The 27,984-nt window shown below is 49.9% G+C and overlaps 1 protein-coding gene across 3 annotated transcripts; it reads left to right on the forward strand.

Moving 5' to 3' along the window:
* The first annotated feature begins 3,182 nt into the window (after positions 1 to 3,182).
* On the forward strand, positions 3,183 to 26,699 carry LOC101970829 (zinc finger protein 282). 3 transcript variants are annotated; one of them, XM_005326638.2, is made up of 8 exons: positions 3,183 to 3,470; positions 5,597 to 6,016; positions 12,867 to 12,993; positions 13,430 to 13,549; positions 15,787 to 15,906; positions 17,638 to 17,751; positions 18,568 to 18,681; positions 24,258 to 26,699. In XM_005326638.2, exons 1-8 carry the CDS (start codon positions 3,306 to 3,308, stop codon positions 25,088 to 25,090), a joined length of 2,013 nt encoding a protein of 670 aa, XP_005326695.2. In that variant the 5' UTR covers positions 3,183 to 3,305; the 3' UTR covers positions 25,091 to 26,699. The 3 variants fall into 3 exon arrangements, with proteins under 3 accessions (XP_005326695.2, XP_021582925.2, XP_040147229.2); XM_021727250.3 differs by lacking the exon at positions 3,183 to 3,470 and adding an exon at positions 3,666 to 3,986; XM_040291295.2 differs by lacking the exon at positions 3,183 to 3,470 and adding an exon at positions 4,075 to 4,606.
* Positions 26,700 to 27,984: the final 1,285 nt, after the last annotated feature.

The raw sequence follows: 27,984 nt of genomic DNA on the forward strand, positions 1-27,984 counted from the left end.
ACCATTTTTGTAATTAAACAAGCACTTAAAAGTTGTAGGGCTGCCTTTGAAAGGACACACTGTGATTACATATAGCATATCTTCTGCATAAAGGATTCCTAAGCCTTGGGTGCTCACTGAGTTAAAACAGTTTCAATGATTGAACATTACTTCTGTAGTATCACAAAGTCATTAAGAACCAAATAGAAGCATGTAATCCCAGTGACTCTGGAGGCTGGGCCAGGACAATCAAAAACTCAAGGCCCACCTCAGCAACTGAGTGGGAACTTGTCTCAAAATTAAAAGGGCTGGAGATGTAGCTTGGTGATAAGCTGGTGCCCCTCAGTTCAATGCCCACTACCAATGAAGGTCACTTGTCTATAGGGTCAAACTTGGAAAGGAGATGAAATGCTTAAGTGAAGCAGCCTAAGAATAAACTCAAGAAGGGAAAAAGAATATTCCCAAACTTTGCATAGGCTTAAAGCAAACATTTTTGGAAGAGAGATGGGTGTTTGAGTTAAAATGTTGGCAAAAGGTGGGTCTGTAAAAAGGATGCTGAAAACTCTGGCAAGAGCAAATTGCCCTTAAAACTTTTGTAAAGTTACTCAAAACATTTGGCTGTGGCCCCACATCAACCCTCCTTTCAGTACAGTGGTCTTGGAGCTCTGTCACTTTACTCTGAGCACCCGTCCCCTCAGAATGCTCTGCCTCTAGAGGTGAGGAGGTCAATGACATTGTAGCCTAAAGCACTGACCTCCCACAGAGGTGGGTCTAACTAGGCACAGTATCTTTATTTATTCATTTTTATTTTTTAATATTTATTTTCTAGTTATAGGTGAACGTAATATTTTTATGTTATTTTCATATGATACTGAGGATGGAACCCAGTGCCTCACGCATGCTAGGTGAGTGCCCTGCCTCTGAGCCACAACCCCAGCCCTGTCTTTTATTTTTTTAGATCTTGTTTTTTAGTTGCAGTTGGACACATACCCTTATTATATTTATTTTTATGCACTACTTAGGGTGCCTTACATGTCCAGGCAAGTGCTCTACCACTGAACTGCACTCAAGCCCATAGGCACAGTGTGAAGTGAAAGTGAAGATGGGAACTGTGAACAGACAAGCCAGTGGGAAGGGAGCCCGAGGCTCTGGGGCTGTCCTCATCTCCCTTTCCCATGGGCCACCTTGGTAGTTCTTGACCTGCTTGTTAAATGAGAGGTGGGTGAAACTAAGTCAAAAGCACAGATCTGGTTATCTTCTTCCCTTAGCCAAGAGTGAGTCCAGAGGTTTCCCTCAAATAAATCTCGGGAGTTGTTGAAAGAACACAGCACCAGAAATCTTTAGAAACTGGTAGATAAATAAATGTTCCAGTTTTACGAATCCCCTCTCTTTTGGCCTCTCTGGCATCCATTAGTTGAGCATCTACTACTTCAAATGCCCTATCCATTGCAGTAGCTATAGAATTTCCAGATGGAGAGAAGGAAGGCATCAAGGCCGACCTGACAGGTCAAGGGGCCAGGCCTGGGGCCTTCCAAGAAATCTGTTGTAACCATGATACTTGACATTTTCCTCAAGGATAACTCAAGGACATCTCCAAGGGCAGGATGGGTTTCCACCATCGGATGTCTCAGCCTCATTAGCCCTTTGTCAGTACCAATAGTAGGGTCCATGACCTGTGTGGCTTTAGTAGCTCCTTCCTTGTGCCCTTTGTTTTTTCCTTTAGGGAAGTACTCCTTAAACACCCCAAATGTCTACCCTTCTGCTTGTATTCATTATGGGTTTTTATGGTCTGTTGTTTCTAGGCTCAATGGTTATAAAATAATGCCACCAACTGAAGCCTGTGCACTTAATTCTGTTGAAGTTGTATAGCTTTGTTCATATACAACAGTGAACTGTATCTCTAGCTCTGAGCAGCCACTCTGGTCACAAGTGGTGAAGATGTGGATGGCCAGGTGAAAATCCAAACTCTGCAAAGGAGAAAGTGTATAAATGCACCATCTTTTGTATAAAAAGAGTTGTAGCTATAACTAATTTAAAAGGAAGGGAAGTAATCTTAACAATTTTACCCTAAAAAGATACTTGCATGCTTGGGACTGACCTAGTCCTCCATTCTCTATCTCTAGGAAAGAGGGGAGATAGTTGATGCTCTGTGGGTCAGAATGTGTGCTCTGAGGTGTGGCTTGCTGGCAGAAATGAATTAGCCTGGTTCCCCTAATAATATTGACATTATATTTACAACAGAGGGAGGCAGCTGGAGGCCAGGAAAGAAGGGAAATCGCTGAGTTCTGGGAGCATAACCTTTATAAGTCCTAATCTCCCTGAGGATAATACTAACTCCATGAAATACTCCTTTCTCTATCCTGGAAGTGTGCCTAACAGAGAAAGTATGTACTTGATAATGGCCCTTCTGAATATAGAACTGTAAACACGTGTCTCCCTTGGGCCCTTAATGTTCTTTATTTTACTAAGTGCAATGGAACTCAGGCACCAGTAGGTCTGTCTCTCAGGGGGTGATAAGACTTGGAGATCTCTGTTCTTAAGATAAGCACTCGTCCTTTATGGAGACCAGGTAGACACTATATTGCTGATAATTACAAGGACTTCTCCTTGGGTGAGGGGTAACTGTCTTCCCTGAGTGCCCACTATATGCCAGGCAGAAGTCTCATCTCATTTAATTTCACAGCATTAAAACAGACCAAGGTAGGTATTATTTTCTTCATTTATATGGGAGGGGGGGGAAAAGAGAAAATATAAATTTTTTTAAAAGAAAAAATATATATGGGAGGAAAACGTGAGGCTCGGAGAAGTTAAATTGCTCAAAGTCACAGCTAGCAAGTGGCGATTTGGAATTTAAACTCAGGTGTCTACAACAGTGAAGCTGCACCCTCTGCCTAAGAGTACCTGGAGCATAGTAGGTGTTCAGTAAACGTGTCAGTAAAAATTTCAGAAGGCACCATTTTCTCCTGGGATGCCCAATATATTTGTAGAATTAGCAGAAAACAGGCCCGCAGTCCAGGGCCCTGCCTTGCTTGGGACTTGAAGGCAGGCCGTCGCGCGGACCCCTGACCTCGGGCGGAGCCGCCACATCGCTCTGCGGGCGGCGGTGGCTCCAGCCCAGAGTAGCCGCGGCCAGCCCCCGCGGGCGGGCAGGAGCTCCGAAGCCATTGGCTGGCGCGCCGGCTGCGGAGGGCGGGGAGCGCCGCCGAAGGGGACTGTTTGCTCCTACGGGCTGTAGATGGAGCTGTCCGGCCCCGGCGAGGGGGAAGGCGCCTGGAAAACGTTCTTCTTCTCCCTGGCCGGCCCGAGCGGGGAACAGCACTCCCAGGATGCAGTTTGTGTCAACACGGCCGCAGCCTCAGCAGCTGGGCATCCAGGGCCTGGGGCTGGACAGCGGGAGCTGGAGCTGGGCCCAGGCTCTGCCCCCGGAGGAGGTCTGCCACCAGGAGCCGGCGCTGCGCGGGGAAATGGCCGAGGGAATGCCGCCCATGCAGGTGGGTGAGCCCCGGGCGCCATGGCCGCGCCTGCCGTGGGGGCGGGGCGGGCCGGGCCTCCAGCCTCGCGGGCCCGTCGTGCAGCGCCGGACGCGGCCCCGGCGGCGGGAGGCGCAGCGGGCCCGCCGCGGCCCCGGCGCAGGCCCCGGGCGGCAGGCCGTGCTGCGGGGCCGCGAGCCGCTGTCCCGCCCGTGCGCGCCCGGCCCTGCCCCGGACGGCGCCCGCCGCCCTTCGCGGGCCGACTGAGGCTCGCGGCAGGCCTCCTGCTCCGCCGCAGGGCGATCGCCTCGTCCAGGTTACACCGCAGCCAGGTGGACGGCAAGATCGCAAAATGTTTCAGCGCCATCTCTCCCAAGTATAATGAGCCACCCACTTTTCCTCGGCACCGGTGCGATCCTGGGAAGGGACTGTGGGGAGGTGACTTGGTCGTCTGGGGTCGGCGAACTTGGCCGCATACTGGAGTCCTGTGAGCAGCTCCGGAGACAGCTGACGCCGCCCAAGCCGCGTCCCTGAACGGTCAGCTCCAGCCCCTGGGGGTGGAGGAGGCGCCGGTCTTTCTTTAGGCTCCAACGTGGTCTCAGGTGCGGCGTTTGAGAGCCAGCGCCCCAGGCTGACATAGAACCCAGGGAAGAGGTTCTCAGGCCTGAGCACCTCCCCAGAGGTTCTGCGGCCACCCTCGAATGGCCTCCGCAGAGGCCCCTCTGCTCCCACCGGAGGAGCCGGCCAGGAGCTGCTGTGTATTCTTTGATCGATTCTCAGCTTCAGGTCTTCAAACTTCCACTGGCAGCCCTTGCCCTCTTCTCTGGCTAGGTCAGAGTGCATCCTCCCTGAGCCCCGTGGGTGGCTTTGATGAAGAGGCAACGGGCCCTACCCAGCCCGGACTGCAGCCCCAGAGCCTGCTCTCCTCTCTCCCGGGGGGAGAGAGTCTCAGGACACTGTGGGGACAGCTTCTGAGTTTGGGAGAGTAGCAGGCATGCTTGTCACTGGCCTGTCCAGTCCACCTCAAAGCCAAATCCCTCCACTTTCCCAGCTGGAGGGCCTCTTCACAGCAACAGGGAGAACAAAAAGTGAAACCTCCTCTTGACCCAAGCAGGAAGAATTGGTTCTCAGCCTGTGGAGCCCTGAATACTAGAACAGTATGTCACTGGTTCTCAGATCCCCAAAGAGCTGTGGCCACCCTCCACTCTCCTTTCTAGACATAGCGCTTAGCCCCCAACCTGCACCCACTGGCCTTACTCTTGGGGTGAGGATTCTGTGCAGAAAGATAAAGGAGGAGGTCTCAGGCCATGGGGAACCTCCTTCTCAGGAAGCAGGGAGGGTCCCAGAGCTTTTACTCTTAGCCCTTGTGGAGGGTGAGGGATGTCCACTCCTCTTGAATGAAGAATTTTGAATGAATGACATTTTTTTAGTTAATCTATTTTCATTTTGCAACTTATTTATGAAAGAATAGTCTTATAAGGAAAAGGGAAACAACAAGCCCCCCCACCCCCGATTGCCTGTTCTCTAGCTTGGGCATCTGGTATCTCCCTGGTCTGCAGCCCTAATAGGAATGGTGGTAGCAGCACATACCTGAAAGGTTGGCATTACCTGTAGCACCCACAGGTGTGCCCGTTGGCAGTGCAGGGTGGTACTATGGAATGACCAGCTGCTTCTCCATGCCTTAATTTCATCATCTTTAAAGTAGAGATAATCGTTCTTGTCCTAACCTGCTGGGAAGATTAGCATCAGAAAGTTTACATGAAAATTCTTACCCTGAAACAAAAACACGGGGCTAATATGAAATTTACAATTAAATCTAGCCCATGAAGAAAACAGCTGCTCTGTTCAGAGAGAGAGTCTGAACATTTTAGACAAGGGCCCACAGCCTTGACTTCCAGATGTCAAAGTAGGTGAATTGGTGGCCAGTCTGACTCCCCACAGGCAGGAAGTGGGCTAGGGTTTGGGGGAGGGCTAGATGGCTGCTCTCACTTTCGCTGGGAGCATTAATGAATACCATGGCTGGAGGTAGGGCTTGGCAGAAGAAAGACAATCGGTGGCATTTGATTAATTGTCCCCTGTCCTCAAGCCACTTTCCCCTCTCGCGCATATTCTCATACTGGGCTGTCGCTTTTTCCCTCTGCACACAGGCTCAAGAATGGGACATGGATGCCCGGCGACCAATGCCTTTTCAGTTCCCACCCTTCCCAGATAGGGCGCCTGTCTTCCCTGACCGCATGATGCGGGAGCCCCAGTTGCCCACGGCGGAGATCTCACTCTGGACCGTGGTGGCTGCCATTCAGGCTGTGGAGAGGAAGGTGGACGCCCAAGCCAGTCAGCTGCTGAACCTGGAGGGACGCACCGGGACCGCTGAGAAGAAGCTGGCCGACTGCGAGAAGACGGCTGTGGAGTTCGGCAACCACATGGAGAGCAAGTGGGCCGTGCTGGGCACCCTGCTGCAGGAGTACGGGCTGCTGCAGCGGCGGCTGGAGAACCTGGAGAACCTGCTGCGCAACAGGAATTTCTGGGTCCTGCGGCTGCCCCCCGGCAGCAAGGGGGAGGCACCCAAGGTAAGTGGGGGGTCAGCGGCAGGGCTGGAGGTGAGCAACTGCGCAAAGGAACGAAGCCCCTGATTCCAGCTACAGGCTTCACAGGCTTCCCTGGCTGCCTCATTCAGTGTCGTGGTGAAGCCTCTCTGTCCTTAGCCTCCTCTTGAACGTCGTCCCCGCAGCCCTGTGCAGCAGGTTCTTCCGCGTGCGCTTGCCTTGGAGCCTGGTCTCATTACCCCACGCCCTCCCGGAGTTCCTGGCTGGCTGCAAAGACCTTCACTGTTTGGTTTTTCCACTTGAGAGCTGACCAGTGACAATTTGTCATTGGTTACCTTTGTACCTGCTTGTCCAAACCATGGCTGGGGACAGACCCCAAACCACAGTGAATGGACTGGCTTTTAAATCTGGATCACTAAACTCAGGTGGGCCCTTTTTGGCCGAATCATTTCTGCTTTCTTCTGGCTGGTCAGCGCTGCTCTCATTGATGCCCTGATTTCGATTTCTCTGAGAGTCTGGAGACACTCAGAGGAGGCTTCCTTGTGTGGCATCACATTCCCGCACCTGTTGCCCCAGTGCCCTGGTCATTGCCACTGAGGCTTGGTGTCCATCCACATCCCCTCTTCTAGGAGGCTACCCTAGCATCTGTGCCATCTGCCTCCCAGCGCTCTGCTCTTTCCTGGTCCTCGCTCTCCAACACTCCATGACCCACCTGTCTCAGGAACTCAACCTGCCCCGCCCTGCACCTCCCTCCACTTAGCACCTCATTTTCTGTTCTCCTGGAGAGCAGAATCCTTTAAAAGAGTCTTTTAGAAGTGTACATTTGTTATCTCCTGTTCTCTCACCCCCATTTTCTTCTCCCCAGATTTCTATTATAGAATATTCAAACACATACTAAAGCAGATAGAACAGCATGATGGAAGCCCTGTGCACCTACTATGGGCTTCAGTGCTCATCAAGCCTGACTGATCCTGTTTCTTCTGAATGCCTATCCACTTCCTCACTCCTTTTATTTTTTTCAGAGAAATGAAATTTATTTACTGTCTTATGTTACCCCAAATAGGATTTATATGACTCTGCCTTTTTTTCTTTCTTTCTTTTTTAAAATTTGTTCACCATAAGACAGTATAATTTGATCAGTTTCCTTCTCCAGTCCCTCTCCTTTTCCTCTCCTCCCTCCCCTCCCCTTGTTCCCCTTTTTCTATTCTACTGGTCTCTCTTCTATTTTTTTTTTTTTTTTAATTTGTTCCAATCAGTCACACATGGTAGTGGAATGCATCTTGACACATTGTACACAAATGGAACCTCACTCTTTTAATTTTGAAGCAAATGCCAGATGTCAATCACTTTGTTCATAAATATATCAGTATTAATTCTAAAAAGTAATAACTCTTTAAAAATAAATATACTGGCCAGGTGCAGTGGCACTCACCTGTAATCCCCGCAACTCAGGAGACCAAGTCAGCCGAATCACAAATTTGAGACCAGCCTTAGCAAATAGCAAGGCCCTGTGCAACTTAGGGGGAGACCCTGCCTCAAAATTTAAAATAAATAAATAGATAGATAGATAGATAGATAGGGCTGGGGATGTGGCTCAGTGGAAAGTTCCCCTGCCTTCAATCCTTAGTACCAATAGATAAATAAGTAAACACACAAGGAAGCCCACTATCTATAAAATTAAAATGCATTAATAAAAATAAATAAACTCCATGTTGGCACCACTGCCACAGGAGAAACCTCACCCCACTCCAGTGTCCTGTTGGTGTCTAGATTTTCAATTAATCATTCCTTCCTTTCTTTTTTCTATTTTTTTTTAAAATAAGAATTTAAATAAGGTCCACACATTGTGATTGACATGTCTGTCTTTTTTAATCTGTAGATTTCTCCTTCATCTCTGTTTTTCCTTGCACTTCATCTGTGAGAGGAACTGGGCTATCCGTCCTGTCTAGTGTCTCACTGCCTGGCTTCTGCTGATGGCATCCCTCCTGGTCCCACTGAGCATGTTCCTCTATTCTTAGTGTTCCAGTAAACTGGTAACTGGATAATTCTCTCTGGAACCCACTCTGATCAGGCTTGGGTTCCCTCCCTTCTGTCGTATGGGTCTCACCCAGGCCCTAATAAGGTCCACGGTGTTGAAGCCACTGATCAGGTCTCAGTCTGCATCCTCCTGACCCATCAGCAGCGTTGTGTGCAGGTAGCCACTCTGTCCTTGGCATGCCTTTGACCTGCTCCCAGGATGCTGCTCCTGACTCCTTCTCTACCCAGTAGCTGCTCCTTCTCAGCCTGCTCTCCTGGGTTCACCTCCTTTTCCCAACATCTTACGGTTTGTAGCGGTCTTGGGCTCATCTCAGCCTTTTGCTCTTATTTACAGTCACTTCCTCATGACTTCCTCCAGTCCCATGGTTTTAAATGCAAATGTGTGTATTGTCAACCCCCAAATATATTCTGTCCCTTCTACTCTCTGCCCTGTCTTGAATTCATTCCTTCCTGAATGCCAGACTCATGTTCCCACCTGTAAATTTAGCCTCCATTTGGAGATAAATATCTTAGACTTAATAGAACCAAAATGAACTCTGGGTATTCTGCTTGAAGCCTGTTCTGCTCAAAGTCATCCTCTACTGATGACAGTTCCATCCTATTCAGTCACTCAGTCCAAAGCCTTGGAGTGCTTCTTGTCTCCTCTCTTTCTCTCACCTTCTAGTATAATGTACAGTGTGACCACACCTCACCTCATCTTGGTATTGCTGCAGCTCCTGCCTGGTCTCTTGGTCTCCACCCTTGCCCCTCTCCCATTCCATCTACTCTCAACAGAGCAGCTAGAGGGATTCCTTTAACATATAAATTGGTCACAGATTCCTAAACTTTCCAAATGGCTTCCCATCTTACTCAGAATAAAAGCATGTTCCCCACCACACTCCCCGTTACACCCTGGCCTCTGACTGTCCTCCAGCTTCCCACACAGGCTCCCAGTTCAGGGACATTGCACTGAGAAGCTCCTTCCCTGGACACTTCCTGGTCATCTGCATAGCTTCTCCCCAACCTCCCGGCTTCCTTCAGGGGTCTGCTCAGCCATCACTTTATCATGGACCCTTCTGTAGCCACCCTATGAGAAGAACCACGTCCCTCCTGCATGCCATGCCATTGCCTGTCCCTGCTTTGGTCTTCCTCTGAGCACTTATGCCATCAGCGTCTTTAATATTTACACCTTTTTTTGGCTTCTTGGTTGGCTTTCCCTGACAAGAATGTCAGTTCTGTTGGGTTCAAGTGTTTGTCACGGCACCTGGCTCAGAGTCGGTATGCCCAAGGTGGTGGCGCTCCAGCTGGACAGCTAGCAGCTCCATGGAAGGGACTAGGTCTCATATGTCTCCGCAGGTGGCAAGGAGCCCAACCCATCAACTTTGCCAGAGCTGCCCCTTGAATTTATTTGTCAAGGCTTCACATACTAGATTGTCACAGGGGCTTTGTTCCCTGCACAGCATTGAGTGGGATTTTGCAGATGTTGTTTGCCTATCACAATCAGCATCTACTCACACCCTGCCCTTGGTGCCTGTCTGTACCACGAGTTTTAACTCAGCATTCTGTCCTCATGTAGCACTGTTAGGTGTTCTCTGTGTTGGATGAAGCCTCAGAGTCTCAACTGTGGTGTGCCCCTGCATGATGAGGGAGTGATTATGGGATGTGGAATCAGGGACCTGGTTGAGTCTTGACTGTCCACTTCTGGTTTTCTACGATGCGTTAAGCATGTGTTTTCATGATCTCTGAGCCTCCTCAATTCCTCTTTAAAGAAATGAAGTCTGAGCAATTAAGTAAACTTGTAGCTAATCGCTGTGAGCCCCAGTGTTAACAGTCTGTAGCATGGAGACGCTACTGTGCTGGCTTCATAGAATTATGAGGAGGCATTGATTTTGTTTATGGAAAAACATTTTTTGGGTCCTTGTTAGTTACCTATTGCTGTGTAATAAATGTAGCAGTCTAAAAAATAATTATCAACTTGCAGTTTCCGTGGGTCAGAAATTCAGAAGTAGCTTAGTTGGGAGCTTCTGGATTATTTCCTTGAATAATCATTCTGGCTTTTGGCTGGGGGTGTGATTATCTGAAGGCTTGACTGTGGCTGGCAGGTCTACTTCCTAGACAGCTCACTCACCTGGCTGTTGGCAGGTCCCTTACCATGTGGACTCCACTAGGACTACTTGAGCATCCTCACAATGTGTCCACACCCATGCCCCCTCTCATGAGGGATCCAAGAGAGAGAGACCAGGATGGAACTGCAGTGTCTTTTATGACCAGTTTTAGAAGTTGTGTACTATTACTTCTTTATATATTTGTTAGAAGTAAGTGACCAAGTCCTGCCCATACTCAGGAGAAGAATTCAACTCCACCTTTTGAAGGGTCTATCAAAATTTCATGACATTTGAAAACCACCACAACTGTAAAGCACCATGAGTATGTTAATGCACATTGCTGGCCACAGTTATGGTTCATTATGTGCTCTTCGTGTGCAAGGTGCGTTTTCTTTATCTGCTGGATTTAGGAGAGATGCTGTCAAATCTCTTTGGGCCTGTCAGGTTCTGTTGTGTCTGTTGATTGGTTCCTAGCTCATTCTGGGTAGTCTCTCCTGTCCAGGTGGATCAGAGGCTGCTGACAGTCTCAAACCAGGCCTAGACTTCTGTTATATCCTGTCACAATAAAGTCATTAAAAAGAGATGCCTGTTCCTACACATGAGAATGGAATTCTGAATATTGATTTTAAAAAAAAAATGGTAAAGTGAGGTAGAGGAGCTGATGTGTTGGAAAGATAGGCTTTGGATACCTTCAGTTTGAGATACTTAAAGACAATTAAATGGCGCTGCCTAGAAAGCCAGTGGAAAAGTGGAGAAGCAGGGAGGAGTCGGGACAGAGCCTTGTCCTGGGAGAAGAGGAGGAAACAGTAAAGAAGGCATGAGCCATTTGGACAGCAGGCAGCACAGTAATGGGAACCAAGCAGGCAAAAATTCTAGAAAGATGGTCTGACCTTTCAAAGAAGTCTGAAAGGTTACAGCCGCTGGTGGCCCAGGACCTTCCAGGCTGTGGTTTCAGAGAATAGAGGACACAAGCAGAGTATGTCCCTTGGAATGTGTCAAGTGAAGATTGAGAATAGATTAACCAGAGGTAGCAGCTTAGAGTGAAGGTTTTCTCAGCCTGGGATGACCCAAAAGAGAAAGGTGGTGGGAGAGAGGAGGAGCTGAACATGCAAAAGAGGAAAGAGCAGAAGTTAGAGGAGAAGTAAAGGGCACCTATCAGCAGGTTTGCTTTGGCAAGAAGGAAAGGGCAAGGAAGCAGCTTGCCAATCTCTACCTGAGGTCAAAGACAGAGGCAGGTGCAGAACGGTCAGAGAAGAAAGCTCTAGAGCAGTGGAAAGTTTGAAACCAGCCTCCGCAGGGACAGAGCAGGATGTTAACCAGAGGTCACCAAAGACTCCTGGGCAGCCTGAGACATGGTGTGAATTCATGGTAGATGTTCTCTTCAGAATTTCATGAGTTTTATCTAGGAACAGGGACTTAAAATGAAGAAAAGGGGCCATGTCTGTGCTAGCTCTAGTTAAAAGTTCTAAGCCTGATTTTTTAAAATTTTAATTAGGTATATATGACAGCAGAATGCATTTTGATTCATTGTACACAATTGCAGCCCAACTTGACACTTCTATGGTTGTATACGATATAGCTTCCACCATATTTGCAGTCGTACATACCTCAAGTAATGATGTCCATCTCATTCCACCATCTTTCCTACCCCTCTGCAAACTCCCCACCCCTCCCTCCCCTTTGCCCCATCAATGTTCCTCCATTTTCTAAGCCTGATTTTTAAAGACGGATGGTGAGCTGTTGGTAGGGACAGTGCCACTCTGCACAGCTGTGTAGATCACCTTTGCAGGAACTATGTGCACCTGGCTCAAAGGCTGACATTTCTAATTGGCATGTAGGTGCCGCCCCCTCACGAGGCTGTGCACCTGACTCTGCTGTCTCCTTCTCATTTGCACCAAGGTGCCATACAGGTCAGCTTTGGCCCTGTGATTGCAGATATAAAGACTGATGGATGAGGACTAGGGAAGGGAGGAGAATTGGGGGGCTGGATTTCAGAGTGAGAGCAGCGGCTGGTTCAGCAGAGATGTGAAAGTGGTAAGTGGGAGACCCGCACGGTCAGAGAGGGAAGTCCACTGATTCAAATCACAGAAATGAAACCAACATGAACGATTTGGTCCAAGGTGAGGTCGAGCTGATGAAGGCTGAGATGAGTGCACACGAGGTTCCTGGTCAAACTGAAACCCTGGCCTTATGTGACAGATCAGAACACTTCAATTGGCAAGTGACTGACATGAGTGATGACAGGCCACAGTGGCACTTCCTCATGCACGACACACCAAGACCTGGAGCTTTCACACATACATGGCTTTGGATTGTACAAGTTTTAGTGACAGAAATGTAACTGTGTCCTCAGGGGTAACCTGACCTGAAATTCAGGTTTCATCACAGAGCTTTATGGTACTTGGGTCACCGATCCCCATTCTGAGACCCTCCCACACCTCTGTCATCCCTTCCACCAGGAGAGGCTCATTGACTTCAGCTTTGCCTTTAGGAATCCAGTTGACCTAGAAGTGAAATAACAAAGGACATCGCTAAATACTTTTTTAAAAAGTGGGTGGGCAAAGTTGACCATCAAGGCTGTTGGAAGCACAAGAAGGTCCAGGGGATAGAATTCCAAAGTGGGCTGGGTTCCAGAGGTTGGGACGCACAGGGTGCAGGCCCGGCTCTGGGGCGGGTTGGCTCCTTTACTGCGCAGGAGAAGCGGAGCCATCAGGTGGGCAGCAGGCACAAAGCTGAAACCCTTATTGTCCCAGGTCCCTGTGACTTTTGTCGACATTGCGGTTTACTTCTCTGAGGACGAGTGGAAGAACCTGGATGAGTGGCAGAAGGAGCTCTACAACAACCTGGTTAAGGAGAACTACAAAACTCTGATGTCCCTGGGTAAGGACACCTCCCCTCTCCACCGGTGAGCCGTCTCTGGAGGGGGTGTGTCAGCCTAATGGAAAGACAGTTTATAACAGGGTGAAAGTAAACGCCTGGCCACAGGGCTCTCGCCTTAAATTCTCTGTGCACTACTACTATTTTAGAAGACAGGAAAATCTCACATCTGCACCTCACTACACACTCCATCCCAACAGCTGGGATAAGCCCAAGTTCATGTGACGTCAGCTTTCGGAGACCAGCTCTTTCTACACTAGAGGTCTGGGAATCTGTCTGCTTGTCTTCAAGGTTCCTCCTAAGAGGTTACCTAACCTTGCTATGTGACTGCTGCCACACAGAGGGGTGCTCAGGTGGAGGGATGGCTGGCAGACAGCTCCCCCGTCATCCTGGATCTGGGGTCACTGGCCAACTTCCTTCCCTTCCCTCTCACTTCCAGACACAGATGGACCCGTGCCCAAGCCAGATGCTCCAGCCCCGGTGGAGCCTAGGGAAGAGCCTTGCGTGTGGGAGCAACGTCACCCTGAAGAGAGAGAAATCCCAGTGGATACAGACACAGGTAAGGGCTGCCAAAGAGAGCGCCAGGTCCAGGGGAGGGCAGGAGAGGAGAGCCGGGCGGCCTACACACCAGGCTGGGGGCGCTACGGCGTTTGGGCAGAGGGAGTGTCTTGAGTCCTCCTGGGGGCCAGTTCTGCTGCAGTTGAAATGTGGTGGTCACTTACAGGAAGAGGTCTTGGGGCCTGAAATCTCAACATGGACACTTATCTTTTGGTTTGTTAAAGCTGTGTAGCTTTGGACTCACAGGTAAGCTGGGTGGAGAGTCAAGAAAGTATGTGGGCTTGTGACACCTCCCAGGCCTGGTGGGGAGCAGAGAACTTAAGCCTGGGAGCCACCAGAGGCTCCCTGCCTCGGATCCAGGAGGCTGATGGAGGTGAAAGGGGTCTGCTGTGGAGGCGCAGTTCTGCTGGGCCCAGCTCATTGCCCAGCTGTATCTGCGGTTTCACTCACGCCTCATCCTTGCCCAGACACACACAGCTCCTGCGCACACTTACCCTGCGATGCTCTTTCCTCACTCAGCAAAGAACCTCAAGTCCTAAAGGAATCGGTTCCCAGGGAAGCCCATCTGGCCAGCATTCAAACACTGGGCCAGAAGGCACCAGGGTTCTAGTCTCAGCTCTGCCCTAGAGTCTGTCCCCAGGGCCTCAGCTCTCCGAGCAGCAGTGTTGACAGGGTGAAGTCTGGCCCTCAAGCCAGTCCTCTGCCCAACAGCATGAACACTCACCCTAAGCCCCCTGCCTCACTTTCCCAACCTTCTCTCTCTCTCTCTCAATGAGGTCTCACTGTTATACAGGTTGGACTTACACTCACAATCCTTCAGCCTCAGCCTCCCAAGTAACTGGAATTACAGGTGTGCACTACTATGCCCAGGTCTTTTATCAAGATGAAATTTATGAGCAATAAAAATCACCCTTTTAGGGCTGGGGTTGTGGCTCAGCAGTAGAGTGCTTGCCTAGCCTGTGTGAGGCACTGGATTCGATTCTCAGCACCACATATAAATAAATGAATAAAATAAAGGTCCACAACATGTTAAAAAAAAAAAAATCACCCTTTTAGGAGTCAGAGTTGTGGCTCAGTGGTGGAGTGCTGGCCTGGCCTGTGTGAGGCCCTGGGTTCGATCCCTAGCACCACATACTAATAAATAAAACAAAAGATCCATTGACAACTAAAAAAAAAAAATCACCCTTTTAAAGTATATAATTCAGTAGTTAACTGAGTGGTGCAACTGTCACTACTGTATAATTCCAGAACGTTTTCATCATGAGAAACCTCATACCCCTTAGCAGCCACTGCCCTCTCCCCTTTGCCCCAGCCCTGACAACCACGAATCTCTCTGTCTCCATGGATTTGCCTCTTGGCTGTTCCAGCTCAGTGACTCCTGCCCCTTCTTCATCAAGACTGCAGATGTCTGAGTTCAGCAGCTGTCTGTGCAGTCTCTAGTATTATGTGGTAGTTTTTTACATTTCAGGCACCATAAAGTCCACAATTTCATTGAGTTCTCAAACCATCTTGGGACTGAGCACAGGGACCACTTGCCTATTTCATAGAAGCAGCAGCAGCTGAAACCCAGAGAGTGAAATGCCTCATGCACTGAGTCAGTAGAGTTGAAACCAGGATCCCCATCTTCAGATTCCTCACCAAGTCTCTTTCTATTGCCTAAGTGTCACCTGCCAGGAGCTAGTACATTGCACAGTAGAATACCAGAAGAGGAAACTGCCCTTTCGCCACGTCTTGGGTTCTACTAAAGGATGTGTTGTCTTTTATGTTAAGGATGCTGTGCTTTACCCACCCAGCATCGAGGCTTTGCTGTGCCTCTGCTCAACCTGCCTGCAACTAATCAAATCATGTAAATGTATGATTTGTATGTGTGTAAATATATATTTACATACATATATATGCACACAAACATGCACGTGTATGTCTGTTTCTGGCCACTTCAGTGAAAAGCAAGGACAAATCACTGCAGTCAGAGGTCAAACACCTGGCCAAGTCTTCATTACCCGAGTCGTATGGTGTGGGATTGTGTCCAGTCTTTCTAACCCTCTTACACCTCATTTTGCTGCTTGCCTTCCCCTTTTTCTGAATGTTGGTCACTTCTCTGTTGGGACCTTCTATTCCCCAGGGTCATCCAGAACCGGAGACCCCTGCTCTCACCTGTAAGTGCGGGCAGCCATGCTCCTGACCCCAAATGTGCTGGTGGCTGGTATTCGGAAAAACAGTGTGATTCTCTGTCTGCAGGAACAGAACCCCTGGTGCCTGCACAGGATGCATCCTCCCAAGTGAAGCGAGAAGGAGCTCTGTGTGTCCGGGGCCAGCGGGGCCTGGAGGAAAGAGCCATCCCCACAGAATCTATCACGGGTGAGTGAGCCAACAGCCTTCCAGCCCAAGATGGGAGTGGAGGGGTTGCGCACGGTTCATAACTCCAGGGGTGTCTGTGTGCGTGCCAGACCAGAGGCTGCACCAGCAATGAAAGCACACTGCGGGTGCAGGACTGGGCCAAGGCAGGATCTCTCTAGGGGTGCTGACATGGCACACAGCATTGACAGTTCATGACTATGCCCAGGCTTTGCTTGTTTTCTTTGCACTCATCTTTCTATGATTAGGTTTGGACTATCTTTCCTCTTCCTTAAGAACAGTATCACCACCGGGCAAGGTAGTATACATCTATAATCCCAGTGACTTGGGAGGCTGAGCCAGGAGGATCACAAGTTCAAAGCCAGCCTCAGCAACTTAACAAGGCCCTAAGCAACTTAGCGAGAACCTGTCTCAAAATAAAAAATAAAAAGGGCTGAGGATGTGGCTCAATGGATAAGCACCCCTGGGTTAAATCCCCAGTACCAAAAACAAGCAAACAAACAAAAACTGGTATCACTGCCAAAGTACTAAGTGCAAGGCACTTTACTAGACTTGCTGGGGACAGAATATAGAGACCAGTAAAACCTGCCCCCTGACCCAGAAGACTTTTCAGTGCTTTGCCCAAGTATCATGTGGGTCTTGGGGGAGCTGCTCCCGATGGCATTCCAGGTGGGCTCTGTAGCAGGTGTGTGTGTGAGTCAGAGTTTGGCGTGGCAGCAGAACCAATGTTGTATGTGTTCGTGTGTGTGTAAAGAGAGAGAGGTTGTTTTAAGGGATTGGCTTAGCAATTGTGGAGGCGAGCAAGTCTGCAGTTCCCAAGCAGGCCAGGGGTGGAGGCCTGGGAAGAGCTGATACTGCAGCTCAAGCCTCAAGCCATCTGCTGAAGGTGTTCCTTTTACTTGGCAAACTCCATCTTTTCTATCAGAGTTTTCAGGTTGAATGAAGCCTACTCACATTTTGACTTCATATGTAGTCTCATCCAAAAAGCATACTTGATAGAAACATCTAGAATAACATTTGACCAAATATCTGGCCAACCCAAGTTGATACACAGAAGCCACCATCACAAGATAGATTAACATACTGTGGCTCCCTCCTCGTCCACTCTTTAGAGCTCCATGCCTTGACTCCCTTAGGCAAAGCCTCAGACCCATAAGCAAGTGATAGTAGCATCTAGGAAAAGAATTGTTTCTCCCTGGGCATCAGGAAATTCTGGAAAACACCAAGTATTGCTCTCTTTAGAGAGACCTGGAGATAAGAAGGCAGTAAAAGGTAAATTGGGTTTAATATTGGAAGAAAGAGGATGTGGGATCTTTTCTCTCATCTTAGAAAAGTCCTGTTCAAATGACTAAGATAAAAAACTTCCTGAAAGGGGTCATTTTCCTGGGAAATGCCCTCATAAGGATCCCTCCTCTCATAGTGGTCGCAGCAATAGAGTGGGTACCTACCTCATTCTAGGAAATTTGGAGCACAAAGACACCTTGTACCTTAAAGTCACTGTTATGTCATTCCCCTGTGGAATCTACTAACTTGCAACCACAGATACATTGTCTGTGGCCAGAATGACTTGACTCTTTGGCTAATTAGAATAATTTAGTTACATACATGCCTGATTTTTAGGGGAAACAGATAATTGCATGAAATCATAGATTTACTCAAATCTATGATTTACTCAAATCTATGGTGACGATTTCATTTCATTAACACCTTTGCTGTTCTTGATCCCATGAATAGACTCCCCCATCTCTGCCCAGGACCTCTTGTCCCGGATTAAGCAGGAAGAACAGCAGTGCGTATGGGACCAGCAGGATTTGGCAGAAAGAGATATTCCCACAGATCCCAATTCAGGTGAGGAAAATGTCAGAATGAATATTGAGGTCAAAGAAATCATTTATTATATCAATGGAACTGATACTAAAATTACCGTAGTACCAATTTTTTTTTCTTTCTTTCTTTTGTGGTGCTGGGGATTGAAGCTGGGGCCTAGCACCAAGTTTTGACAATCTGATGCAGGCTCACCCAATTGGGCTCTGTGGCTTGTGAACGTTGGCAGAGCTGGGGAGGTCCCCTGTTATCCCTTCTGGAAGCTCTGGCACCGAAGTCTTATCCCAGCCCCCATACCAGGAAGAGAGGATGAGAAGCAAAGTCTAAGGGTCTTTGTAATTTTTTAACTTATCAAGGGAGAAATTAAAGGGACCCAGGGCAGATGGTGAAGCAGAGTCTCCCTGGTAAAGAGTCCTCAGGCTTCACATGGGTCTTGTCAGTGGCTTTGATTGCTGGTTCTGCATCACCAAATTCCTGAGTCAGACCAATCAGCCATGGCACTGTGGGCTATCAGAGCTGAGTCTTCCTCTGGCCTGGCCTGGCCCCATCCCTCTGGGGCTCAGTGGACAGTTGGAAGTCCTGGGTTCCAGTCTGACTTTGTTGCTGCCCAGGCTTTGGAATGAGCTTCCTCCTCTCTGGCAGCTTTGAATTGTGTAGCATGAGTGAGAGCCCATGTAGGAAGGCTTGAGAGGACAAGAAGGACCCCATAAATATAGCATGGATGTCCAAGACACCACCTTCCACATGGCCAGAGCCTCTGCATGCAATGGCTTTCCATCCTTCTGTGGGATAACAGCTGGGAGAGAATGAAGTATAATGAACCTTCTTTCCTGAAAATAGAGTCTCTCATCTCGGCACATGACATTTTGTCCTGGATCAAGCAGGAGGAGCAGCCGTATCCTTGGGGCCCTCGAGACACAATGGAAGGAGAGCTTGGACTGGACTCTGGCCCCAGTAAGTAATGCGCCCTCCATCAGGATCCCTGGGTGTTTTGACTAGGGTTGCTGGCCTCAGCCTCCCCTTTTTGGGGTGATGTGTTGGTGGCAGTCTTTCAGAAACTGGAAGAACTGTTTGGATGAGAGAACAGTGCCTGCCCTTGGTTTAAATGGGATTTAGAGCAGAACTCTTTGTACCTGTTGACATGGTGGGATGTCAAGGAATGCCAGGAGACTGAACACAGCACAAGAGGGAGCAATAGCAGCCCCCTCCCTAACCTGGCCACCATCCTAGCTCTGGCCTTGAAGCCACAGGACCAGCTCATCAGGCCCTGCCAGGAGCTTCTGCCCCAGCCCTGGTCCTCGGTGCTACTTTCCGATTCTTCCAGTTTGGCTATGAGCTAGTCTATATGGAGGAGCCTTTGCCTGGGACCATACAGGGCTGGGGACAAATCTAGGAAGGCCCCTGGAGAGCTTGCCAGGCTTTGCAAATGACCAGTCCATTTTCCTTCTTTGGTTTGGCTTTGACAACCTATAGGACAGTTTGCCTTGTCCTGTTTTATCTTTGGGATGCCTTTGAACCCAGCATCAGAGAGACAGGAGTATCTGGAAATGTCTTTCTCCTTGCAAGTCATGATAGTCTATCTATCAGGTCCTGTTTCTTGTCTTCCAAAGGGAGCCTGCCTCCTGCTTATTAATGTTGGAATTTGAAACTAGTATATCAGCCGTTATTTCTTTTGAGGTTTAAAGCCAACCTAGTGTGGTGTTGCCAGGGACAGATGGAAGGACTCTTTTTTTTTTTTTTTTTTAATGTTTTATCAGTGGACACAACATCTTTATTGTATTTTTATTTGGTGGTGAGGATCAAACCCAGCACCGCGTGCATGCCAGGCAAGTGTGCTACTGCTTGAGCCACATCCCCAGCCCCGGAAGGACTCTTAAAATTAAGTGAAAGAGTCTTTTGTACTGGGGTTATAAGGGGAGAGGATGGTAGGTGAGACCTGTGTCTGCCAGACTTCTTTTCCAGCCCTGGCTATGCAAGAGGAGGAACTAGTGTCCTGCTCGACTAAAGTCAGACTGCTACCTAAGTGGACATTACAATTTAGTAAAAGAGATTTCTGATTTTACCTATTAACGAGTATGTGTTGAGTCTCTACTCTCAGACAGTTAGTGTAAACAGGGTAAAAATCCACCTCATCCAAAGTTAATGTGCAAAGCAGGAGCTCTGAATAGGACTTTAGAGCCCAGTGACCATCATGTACTTCTGGAAGGAATGGTGGCCAGCTACACTGTAGCTGGGCTACCTTATCCAGGTACCCACATCCACAGAATGTGCTTTGGAAGTGCCCCTTTGATCTCAGCCCACATTATTCACTGCCTGGGGCCAAAACCTTCTCTACTTTCTGTTTATTTAGCCAGTGTTTCCTTAGTGCCCACTCTATGCCCTGTGTGTCTCAGCATGAGAGTAAGCAGGTCAGAAAGACTTTTCCTTCTGTGGGAAGAGGATGGAAGATAAGCAAGCCCATGAGCAACCAGGGCAAAGCCAGGCTGTGGCAAGTGTCCCGAGGGTGATGGGCCAGGAAAACAGGAGGAAGGGACGCAGCAGGGCTCTGAGCAGAGCCCCCAGGAAATGCCTCCCAGGGAAGTGAGAGCTGAGTGTGCTCAGCATCCTGAGAGGAGCTGGCCATAGATTGTCTGCAAGAGTGGACCAGGTGAGGGAGAGCAGGGCAAAGGCCCAGGAGGCTTTGGGGGTGAGACTGGGAAGGCAGGCAGAACTTAGGAGCCAAGTTAGAGTTTGGATTGTGTTCTGACAACAAAGGAGACTAGCAGAGGGTTTTCCGCAGGATCGTGACAGGATCTGGTTTCCATTTTCACAAGGTCAGTTCAGGTATGAACAAGGGGTGGGTGTGGATTGAGCCAAAGCTGAGGAAACAAGGAGGTGTTTCAGAGGCTGGTAGCTCTGCTCTAGTGCTGGTGAAGAGAGGGTGGTTGGTCAGAGTTGGCACAGCAGCAGGGCACATGGGGAGGAAGCCTTTGGAGCTGTGGATGATGGGTGCAGGTGGGGTGAGGACCCAAGAATGACTCCTGGGTCTGGCCTGAGGAAGTAGTGAATGCAGTGCCCCTTGCTGAAGTGCGCATCCCTGGGAAACAGCCAGGTAGCTGTGGACACCCTCTATCCCAGTTAGGACCTGTTGAGGTTTGAGGTCACATCCAAGTGGCAGTGTCCAAGATGAGCATGGGAGTCTGAAGTTCAAGAGAGAGCTCAGAGCTGAATTGATTTGGGAGCTATAGACTGCAGTGACTTCACATTAGCCCCCTAGAGTTAGGCCACACTTCACCAGTTGAGGCCACTGTACTGCACAACACTGCCTTCCCTTCAGGTATAGCCACCAGCATGGGGATCCCAGGCCACCCGCATTTCTGACCAGCTAGCTACAAATTCTGGGTTCCCACTTTCCCGCTGGTTCAAACATGTGCTATAGAAAGCCTCACAAAATTCAGAAGCTTGCCACATTTATAATTGCAATGTTATTATAGCCAAAGGGTTTAAATCAGACCCAGCCAAAGGAAGAATCATAAGTCTAGGTCTGGGAGGGTCCTAATCATGAAGTTCCCATTGTCTGTTCCCTATGGAGTCAGGATCTATCACCGTCCCAGCACCCTGATGTGTGACAGTATGCGGAGTGTGGCCCACCAGGGAAGCATGCCTGAGCGCCACTGGTCACAGTGCTTATTGAGTTTTTGTAACTAGCTATGACTGACTGGGTCACTGACCAAGAGTCTCAACTCAATCTCTAGCCCTCTTCCTGTCCCTGGACATTTCACTGGAAGCCCCCACCCTTTATCATACGTTTGATCTTTCTGGCATGGCCAGCTCCATCCTGAGTCATCTTATTAACTTCAACACTATTTTTTTTTTTTTTGGTTCCGGGGATTGAACTCAGGGCACTCGACCACTGAGCCACATCCCCAGCCCTATTTGGTATTTTATTTAGAGACAGGGTCTCTAGACAGGGTCACTGAGTTGCTTAATGCCTCACCATTGCCGAGCCTGGCTTTGAACTCATGATCCTTCTGGCTGGGCTTCCTGAGATGCTGGGATTATAGGCATGTGCCACTGCGCCCAGCTTGTAACTTCAATTCTTTAGAGGCCCGTGAGTCACCTCATCAACAGCACTCCATCAGAGTCCACTGTGGACAACAAAAACACAGGAAATTCCAAGGATTTAGAGACTGGTCCAGGAACCAAGGACAAAGGCAGTGAAATTATTACACATGGGCTGTTTTAAGCCTAAGGACTGTGTGAATTCTGGAGACAGTGTTGACAAAGAATTAAAAGAAATCCCAGGCCCAGGCCTGGTAAGGAACCAGAAGAGCATGGCCCTACCAAAGCTGGGAGAAGAGGAGGGAGGGGCCGATTAGGTCACAGCCATGAGAGGTGTTGGAGAGTGTTGTTGACCTTGACAACATTCTCATTGGAGTGGTGAGAGCACATGCCTGACCCTAATAAAAAGGGGGAAGGGAGGTGAAGAAGTGCTAAAAGCAAGTTTAGGTAACTCTTAGTTAAAGTGGCTATGAAAAGGAGCCAATAAATGATGGCAGCTGGGACTGGGGCACAAGGGGTCCCAGTTGGGGTTTTATTTGAACTGCCTTCAAGAAGAGTAAAGAAGCAAGCTAGTTGTGGTGGCACATGCCTGTAACCCTAGCAGCTCAAGAGGCTGAGACAGGAGGATCAGGAGTTCAAAGCCAGTCTCAGCAAATTAGCGAGACCCTGTCTCCCCCCAAAAATATAAGAAGAGTTAGGGGTGTTGCTCAATGGTTAAGCAACCCTAGGTTCAATCCCCAGTACTCCCACCCCCCATAAAAGAGAGTTAAAGAAGCAAACTTTTCACACCCTTTGCCAGAACTCAATCACATGCTTATATCTGAATTAATTACTAACAGGAAATCAAGGAGAAGCCCTCTCGGCCATGCCTGAGCGGGCACCATTGGAGGAGGAGGTGATGTGACATAATTATGGTAGAAAGGAAAAGCAGAGCCCACTAGAGACAAAAGCCAAGACAGTGCAGCATTATGAGAGTTCTGCAGCTTTCTGCAGTAGCCTCAGGCACTTGAGTGCAGTCACAGAATTGGGGGTCCCCAGGGAAGCACACTGGGGAGAAGAGCAAAATGCGACAAGTGTTTGCCATGGAGGGATTGTCCTGGAGAGCCAAGTTAGGTAAGGCAGAGAGAACAAAGTCTGGGTGCATGGAACATGGCGAGACAGTGAGAGCTGGACTGCTGCTCATGCTGAGTTTGAAGACTTAATCTGGGTAGGAATGTCCTAGGTTGGCTTCCAAGGGAAGCATCTCCAGAAGGCTATGAACCCAGAGTTTCTTTGCCACCCTTTGGGAAAGGCATCTGTGAAGGAATAAAGAGTAGCCAGGTAGAGTAGAAGGAGTGGCAAAGACTCAATGCAGTTACACTGGGCCATAGCCAATGGCCCAGAATGCCCCGGAGCTGGCATGGCCATTCTGAGACATCCTGAATTGAGGCAGGCAAACTTTATTTTGCTTCTGGCCTTGCCAGTGTTCCATAGAGGTAGCTGTCTGCCTGACTGGGTGGAGTGGTGGTGGTGGTGGTGTGGTGCTGGGCCTGACCTGTTACAGACATTCAGAGCAGGTCTTGAGTATGGAGAGTGGGGTGAAACAGGGCAGGTGCACTCTGGCAGGTGGCTTCAGTTGGGGCCTGGACAGAAGTGGGAGCACTGAAAGGTACACCAAGAAGAGGTGGAAGTGGGACCAACTTCTTCACAGTTCCACCACAGGCTGCCCTTAGTGATAGATGGGGCTTTACAGGCTGGAGCTAGAGATGAGGGAGCAGACAGAAGTGGAGGCACAAGAAGACATCTAAACAGAAGGAGCACTTGGGTGCCTCCTGGATTGGGCACTAAAGACACTGTTCTGATGCTCAGGGTTTGGACTTTGTCTCCCACTAGCCCCCAAGGCAGTGGAGAGCTGTGGCCTAGTGGCCTGGAGACTCCGGTGTGCAAAGAAAAGCAGCAGGCTGCGTTGTCAGGAGCCAGGGGCCATCAGGCCTGGGTGGCCCTCACACTGCCCAGCTGCCCAGCCTGGTATTGCCCTGACTACAGATCCATTTGGGCTAACTGTGGTCCCAGCTCCCTGTATACATTTCTTTAGACCTCTAGACTGATTTTTATTGTGGAAAATTCAGGCAAGTTCTTTTCCTACTATTGAGAGAATCTCCAGAGATAAATTATCATTGTTCATTAGATTGCAGTTAAGTCTAATTATTTCCAGGCAGTGTACCTTTCAAGGTGGCTTTTGGATTGCAAGCCCCTACCCCTTAGCTTCAGCCTCCTGGAAGGCTTTCCTGTCCCCACCTGCCACCTGCCTGGCTGCTTCTAGTGCTTCCCAGCACATGACTTCGTCAGGCAGAGGGCCATACAGACAGCCACCTATCATCTGCTCAATCTCCTCATTTTTAGAGAAACTTAGGCCCAGATAGCCTGTGACCTGGTCCCGTTCTCAGGAACAGTGTGGGGTCCCAAGTAAGAGCACTGTCAGTATGTCACTTTTTCCTGTTTTCCCCCAGGTGACAGCCTGCTACTGGTGAAGAACCCACCCCAGGCCCCTGCTCAGCCCCAGCCCCAGCCTCAGCCTCACCAGCAGAGCCTGCCGGCATTGGCAGTGCCTGAGAACCCTGGTGGCCCCGGGAGCCGGGGGCTGCTGGATGAGGGCTTTCCAGCCCTCCCAGGGGAGCGCACCGTGGGCGAGGCGCCACCAGGTGGGGAAGGCAGTGCAGGGAGCAGTGTCAGCGGAGGTGGCGGTGGTGGCGGTGGTGGTGGAGGCGGCGGCGGCAGTGGCACTGGTGGTGGCACTGGTGCAGGTGGAGGCTGCGGCAGCTGCTGCCCCGGTGGTTTGCGGCGGAGCCTCTTGGCACATGGTGCACGCAGCAAACCCTACTCGTGCCCCGAGTGTGGCAAGAGCTTCGGCGTGCGTAAGAGCCTCATCATCCACCACCGCAGCCACACCAAGGAGCGGCCCTATGAATGCGCCGAGTGCGAGAAGAGCTTCAACTGCCACTCGGGCCTCATCCGCCACCAGATGACGCACCGAGGTGAACGGCCCTACAAATGCTCCGAGTGCGAGAAGACCTACAGCCGCAAGGAGCACCTGCAGAACCACCAGCGGCTGCACACAGGCGAGCGGCCCTTCCAGTGCGCGCTCTGTGGGAAGAGCTTCATCCGCAAGCAGAACCTGCTCAAGCACCAGCGCATCCACACGGGCGAGCGGCCCTATACGTGCGGAGAGTGCGGAAAGAGCTTCCGCTACAAGGAGTCACTCAAGGACCACCTGCGTGTGCACAGTGGCGGCCCGGGCCTTAATGCCCCTCGGCCGCTCCAGGCCCCACCCGAGCGAGACTAGGGCTGGGCTGGGGGCGGGGGAGGGCCAGAATGGAGCCGGGGGCGGGCAAGGGGCTCCGGAGGACCTACCATCCTGCCCCATCCTTCTTGGTGCACCTTCCCGCCCTCTTCTCACCACCTGCTGGAAATCGGGCACAGAAATTGCACTCCATATAGGGTTCCCCTGAGGGTTGGACAGGGGTACCCTAGGCTTGTCCAGCCAGAATGGACAGCCCACCTCATCTCATAGGGTGGACCGCACCACCCAGGAAGATGCCAGAGGGACAGCAAGGAGGTGAGAGTCATTGGACACACTCGGCCCACCTAGTGTGCCTATTGGCCACTGGGGCCGCAGATTGTTGTGATCAGGGGAAGTGACCAGGGAGTCTCTAAACCCGTCTGAAATAAGGAAATATATTCCTAAGGTTAGGAGACGCCCTGTAAAGGAAGCCAAGGTGCACTGGTGAGCTGAGGGATGCGCTAAGGGTAACCCCCTCACGATGACAACACTGCCTCGCGTTTGAATAGCGCTTTATACTTTTTTAAAAGTGTTTTCTATCCGTTATCTATTTTCACCCTTAGCCTATCCCTCTGATAGGTGGGGTAGGATTTTCCTGACGTGGTAACTGAGGAAAGTGAGACACAGGTGAGATGGTTTACCCAAGATCACACGAGAAGAGCGTGGTGGAGCCGCACCAGGGCTCCGGCCCAGCGCAGTGTCCCCACCGCACACACTGCCTACCTCCGTCGTCTGAGACCACTCTGGCCTGGCCTTCCTGGTCTCTTTCCTTCCCTTGACACCCCCTCCCCCAAAATTAAAAGCATCAGGGGCCAACTCCTGGGTTACTGGGGGTGGGGAACAGATTGGCTACAAAGATGCCCAGATTCGTGCTCCAGAAGGCTCTTTCTATGAGAGACGCCTGGGCCGTAGTAGCTCGCTCACCCCGAGCCTGTCCTTCCCGCCTCCAGTCCCTCAATCCGGTGCAGCAGCAGCTTTTCACTGCACAGTGAGGCCCCGCCCTCCAGAGGCAGCGGTGCTCTGGGTCAGACCTCCCCTGATGATTTTCTCCAATTCTCCAGGGGAGAGGGAGAGGCCTTTGCTGCCCGAGCAGCGACCAAGGAATGAGTCTCTGCCCAGGAGGGCTGCACAAGTGGGTGCTAGAGTTCGAGCCTCAGTCTCTTTCCTGCCCTGGGCCTCCCAATTGGTGCTATCTGTTACCTGACCATGCTCATGGACATGGACACAGACTACTATGCTCTGACCCTGCAGGCGCCTTGGGAAGCGCGCAAAGGACTCCCTTACGTGTTGGTGCATCGCTCCGTGGCTCTGGGCACCACGGCCCCAGGGGCCACAGTCTCCATTTCAGCGTCTTGCATGGCCAGGCACTGGGGTGGGGTGGCATGCCCCAGGACCCTTTTTTGTGTCAAAAATGGCTTTTCCTGCTCCTCCCATGGATCCCGCTTCTCTCCCAGCCACCGGAGCGCGGTGGGCGGCCAGCACTCTGCCGCATCACCTTTGTGAGCGCTCTGCTTCTGCCCTTCTGTTCATCTGCGCTCCTCTGCTTTCCTCAGACCCCTTTTTGCCGTGCAAAGGGAATTGTTGAAATTAAATAAAAGGTATCCAGATTGCAGACTGCATGTTCACAAAGCTGGAGGGTTCTGCGTGGCGTCCTACAGTAAAGCCTCAATGAACGGAATCCAAATAATTGGGATTTTTTTTTTCCATTTCACTTTTTTAAGGGGGCGAATCATAGGAAAACAAGTTAGGATGGGAAGTTAAACATAGATGAGTTTCAGTGGAGAGCTGATAGAGCAGATGGGAATCTGTTTCAAGCATCGGTTGGGAGAGGACCATATACTACTTTTCAAAAGCATATGCAGAAAATTAATATTTTCATAATCTTAATCATGAAATATAAGATCCATTTTTTTTGGCCACTGGAAGTGTGAGGAAGGGGGAGAAATCACTGAGATATGGGTTTTAAGATAGCACATAGCTTGAATCTAGTCCCTTTATTTTACACGCCAGGCACTGATGCCCCAAGTGTAGTGATTGAGCTATTTGAGTCAAGCCCTCAGTTTCCTGAAGCTTACTCTGGTGGGTCCCACTGCACTGAGAGCCATGAATGGCCCTGACCTATGAATGGCAGCACAGGCACAGAGAGCCTAATAGTAAAAGAAGATGACACTTAAGAAGCTGGCCTCTTTCAGCACCTACTGCTCAGATTCTTCTATGTTCTTCCAGGCCTGTGTCTTTTCCCAGACACTTGATTTACTTCCTCATCTTTGGATAGCCTTTCTGAACTTTCTGTCCTTGGCGGCCTGGAGAGTTTCAACAGGGATGTCTGGACTGCAACATTCCTCTGTATTGCCATCACACTACTGGGTACAGGCAGGCCCTGCAAAGGCCAGTGTTTGAAAGCATGCACTGAGGTGCAGGGCAAGCTGAGGTGGGTGGCCAGCTCAGCAGGCATCATGCTCATTGCCTCATTCCCTAACTTTTTGCACTGGGGATTGAACACAGGGTGTTCTACCACTGAAACTCATCCCCCGCTCTTTTTTTTTATTTTGAGACAGGATCTCACTAAATTGCTTAGGGTCTCCGTAAGTTGCTAAGGCTGGCCTCAAACTGGAGATCCTTCTGCCTCAACATCCAGAGTTGCTGGGATTACAGCCATGGATCACTGTGCCCTCCTCAATCCCTTACATTTTGCCAATTCCTGCCACTATAGATACAGAAAGAGGAAAACAGGCACTTGGAGGATGAGAAAGAGGATAGATGGGGGCTTGGATCATTATTCAATTCTTAGTGAATAATTCTTTCTCTCTAGGAGTCTGATTTCTAATTGGAGAGAAGATATTTGTGAGAAAAAAAACACTAGAAAGCATATGACCGCCGGAGAGGAGAGTTGAGAA

Source organism: Ictidomys tridecemlineatus, chromosome 2, assembly GCF_052094955.1.
Source record: "Ictidomys tridecemlineatus isolate mIctTri1 chromosome 2, mIctTri1.hap1, whole genome shotgun sequence".
NCBI classification, from domain to species: domain Eukaryota; kingdom Metazoa; phylum Chordata; class Mammalia; order Rodentia; family Sciuridae; genus Ictidomys; species Ictidomys tridecemlineatus.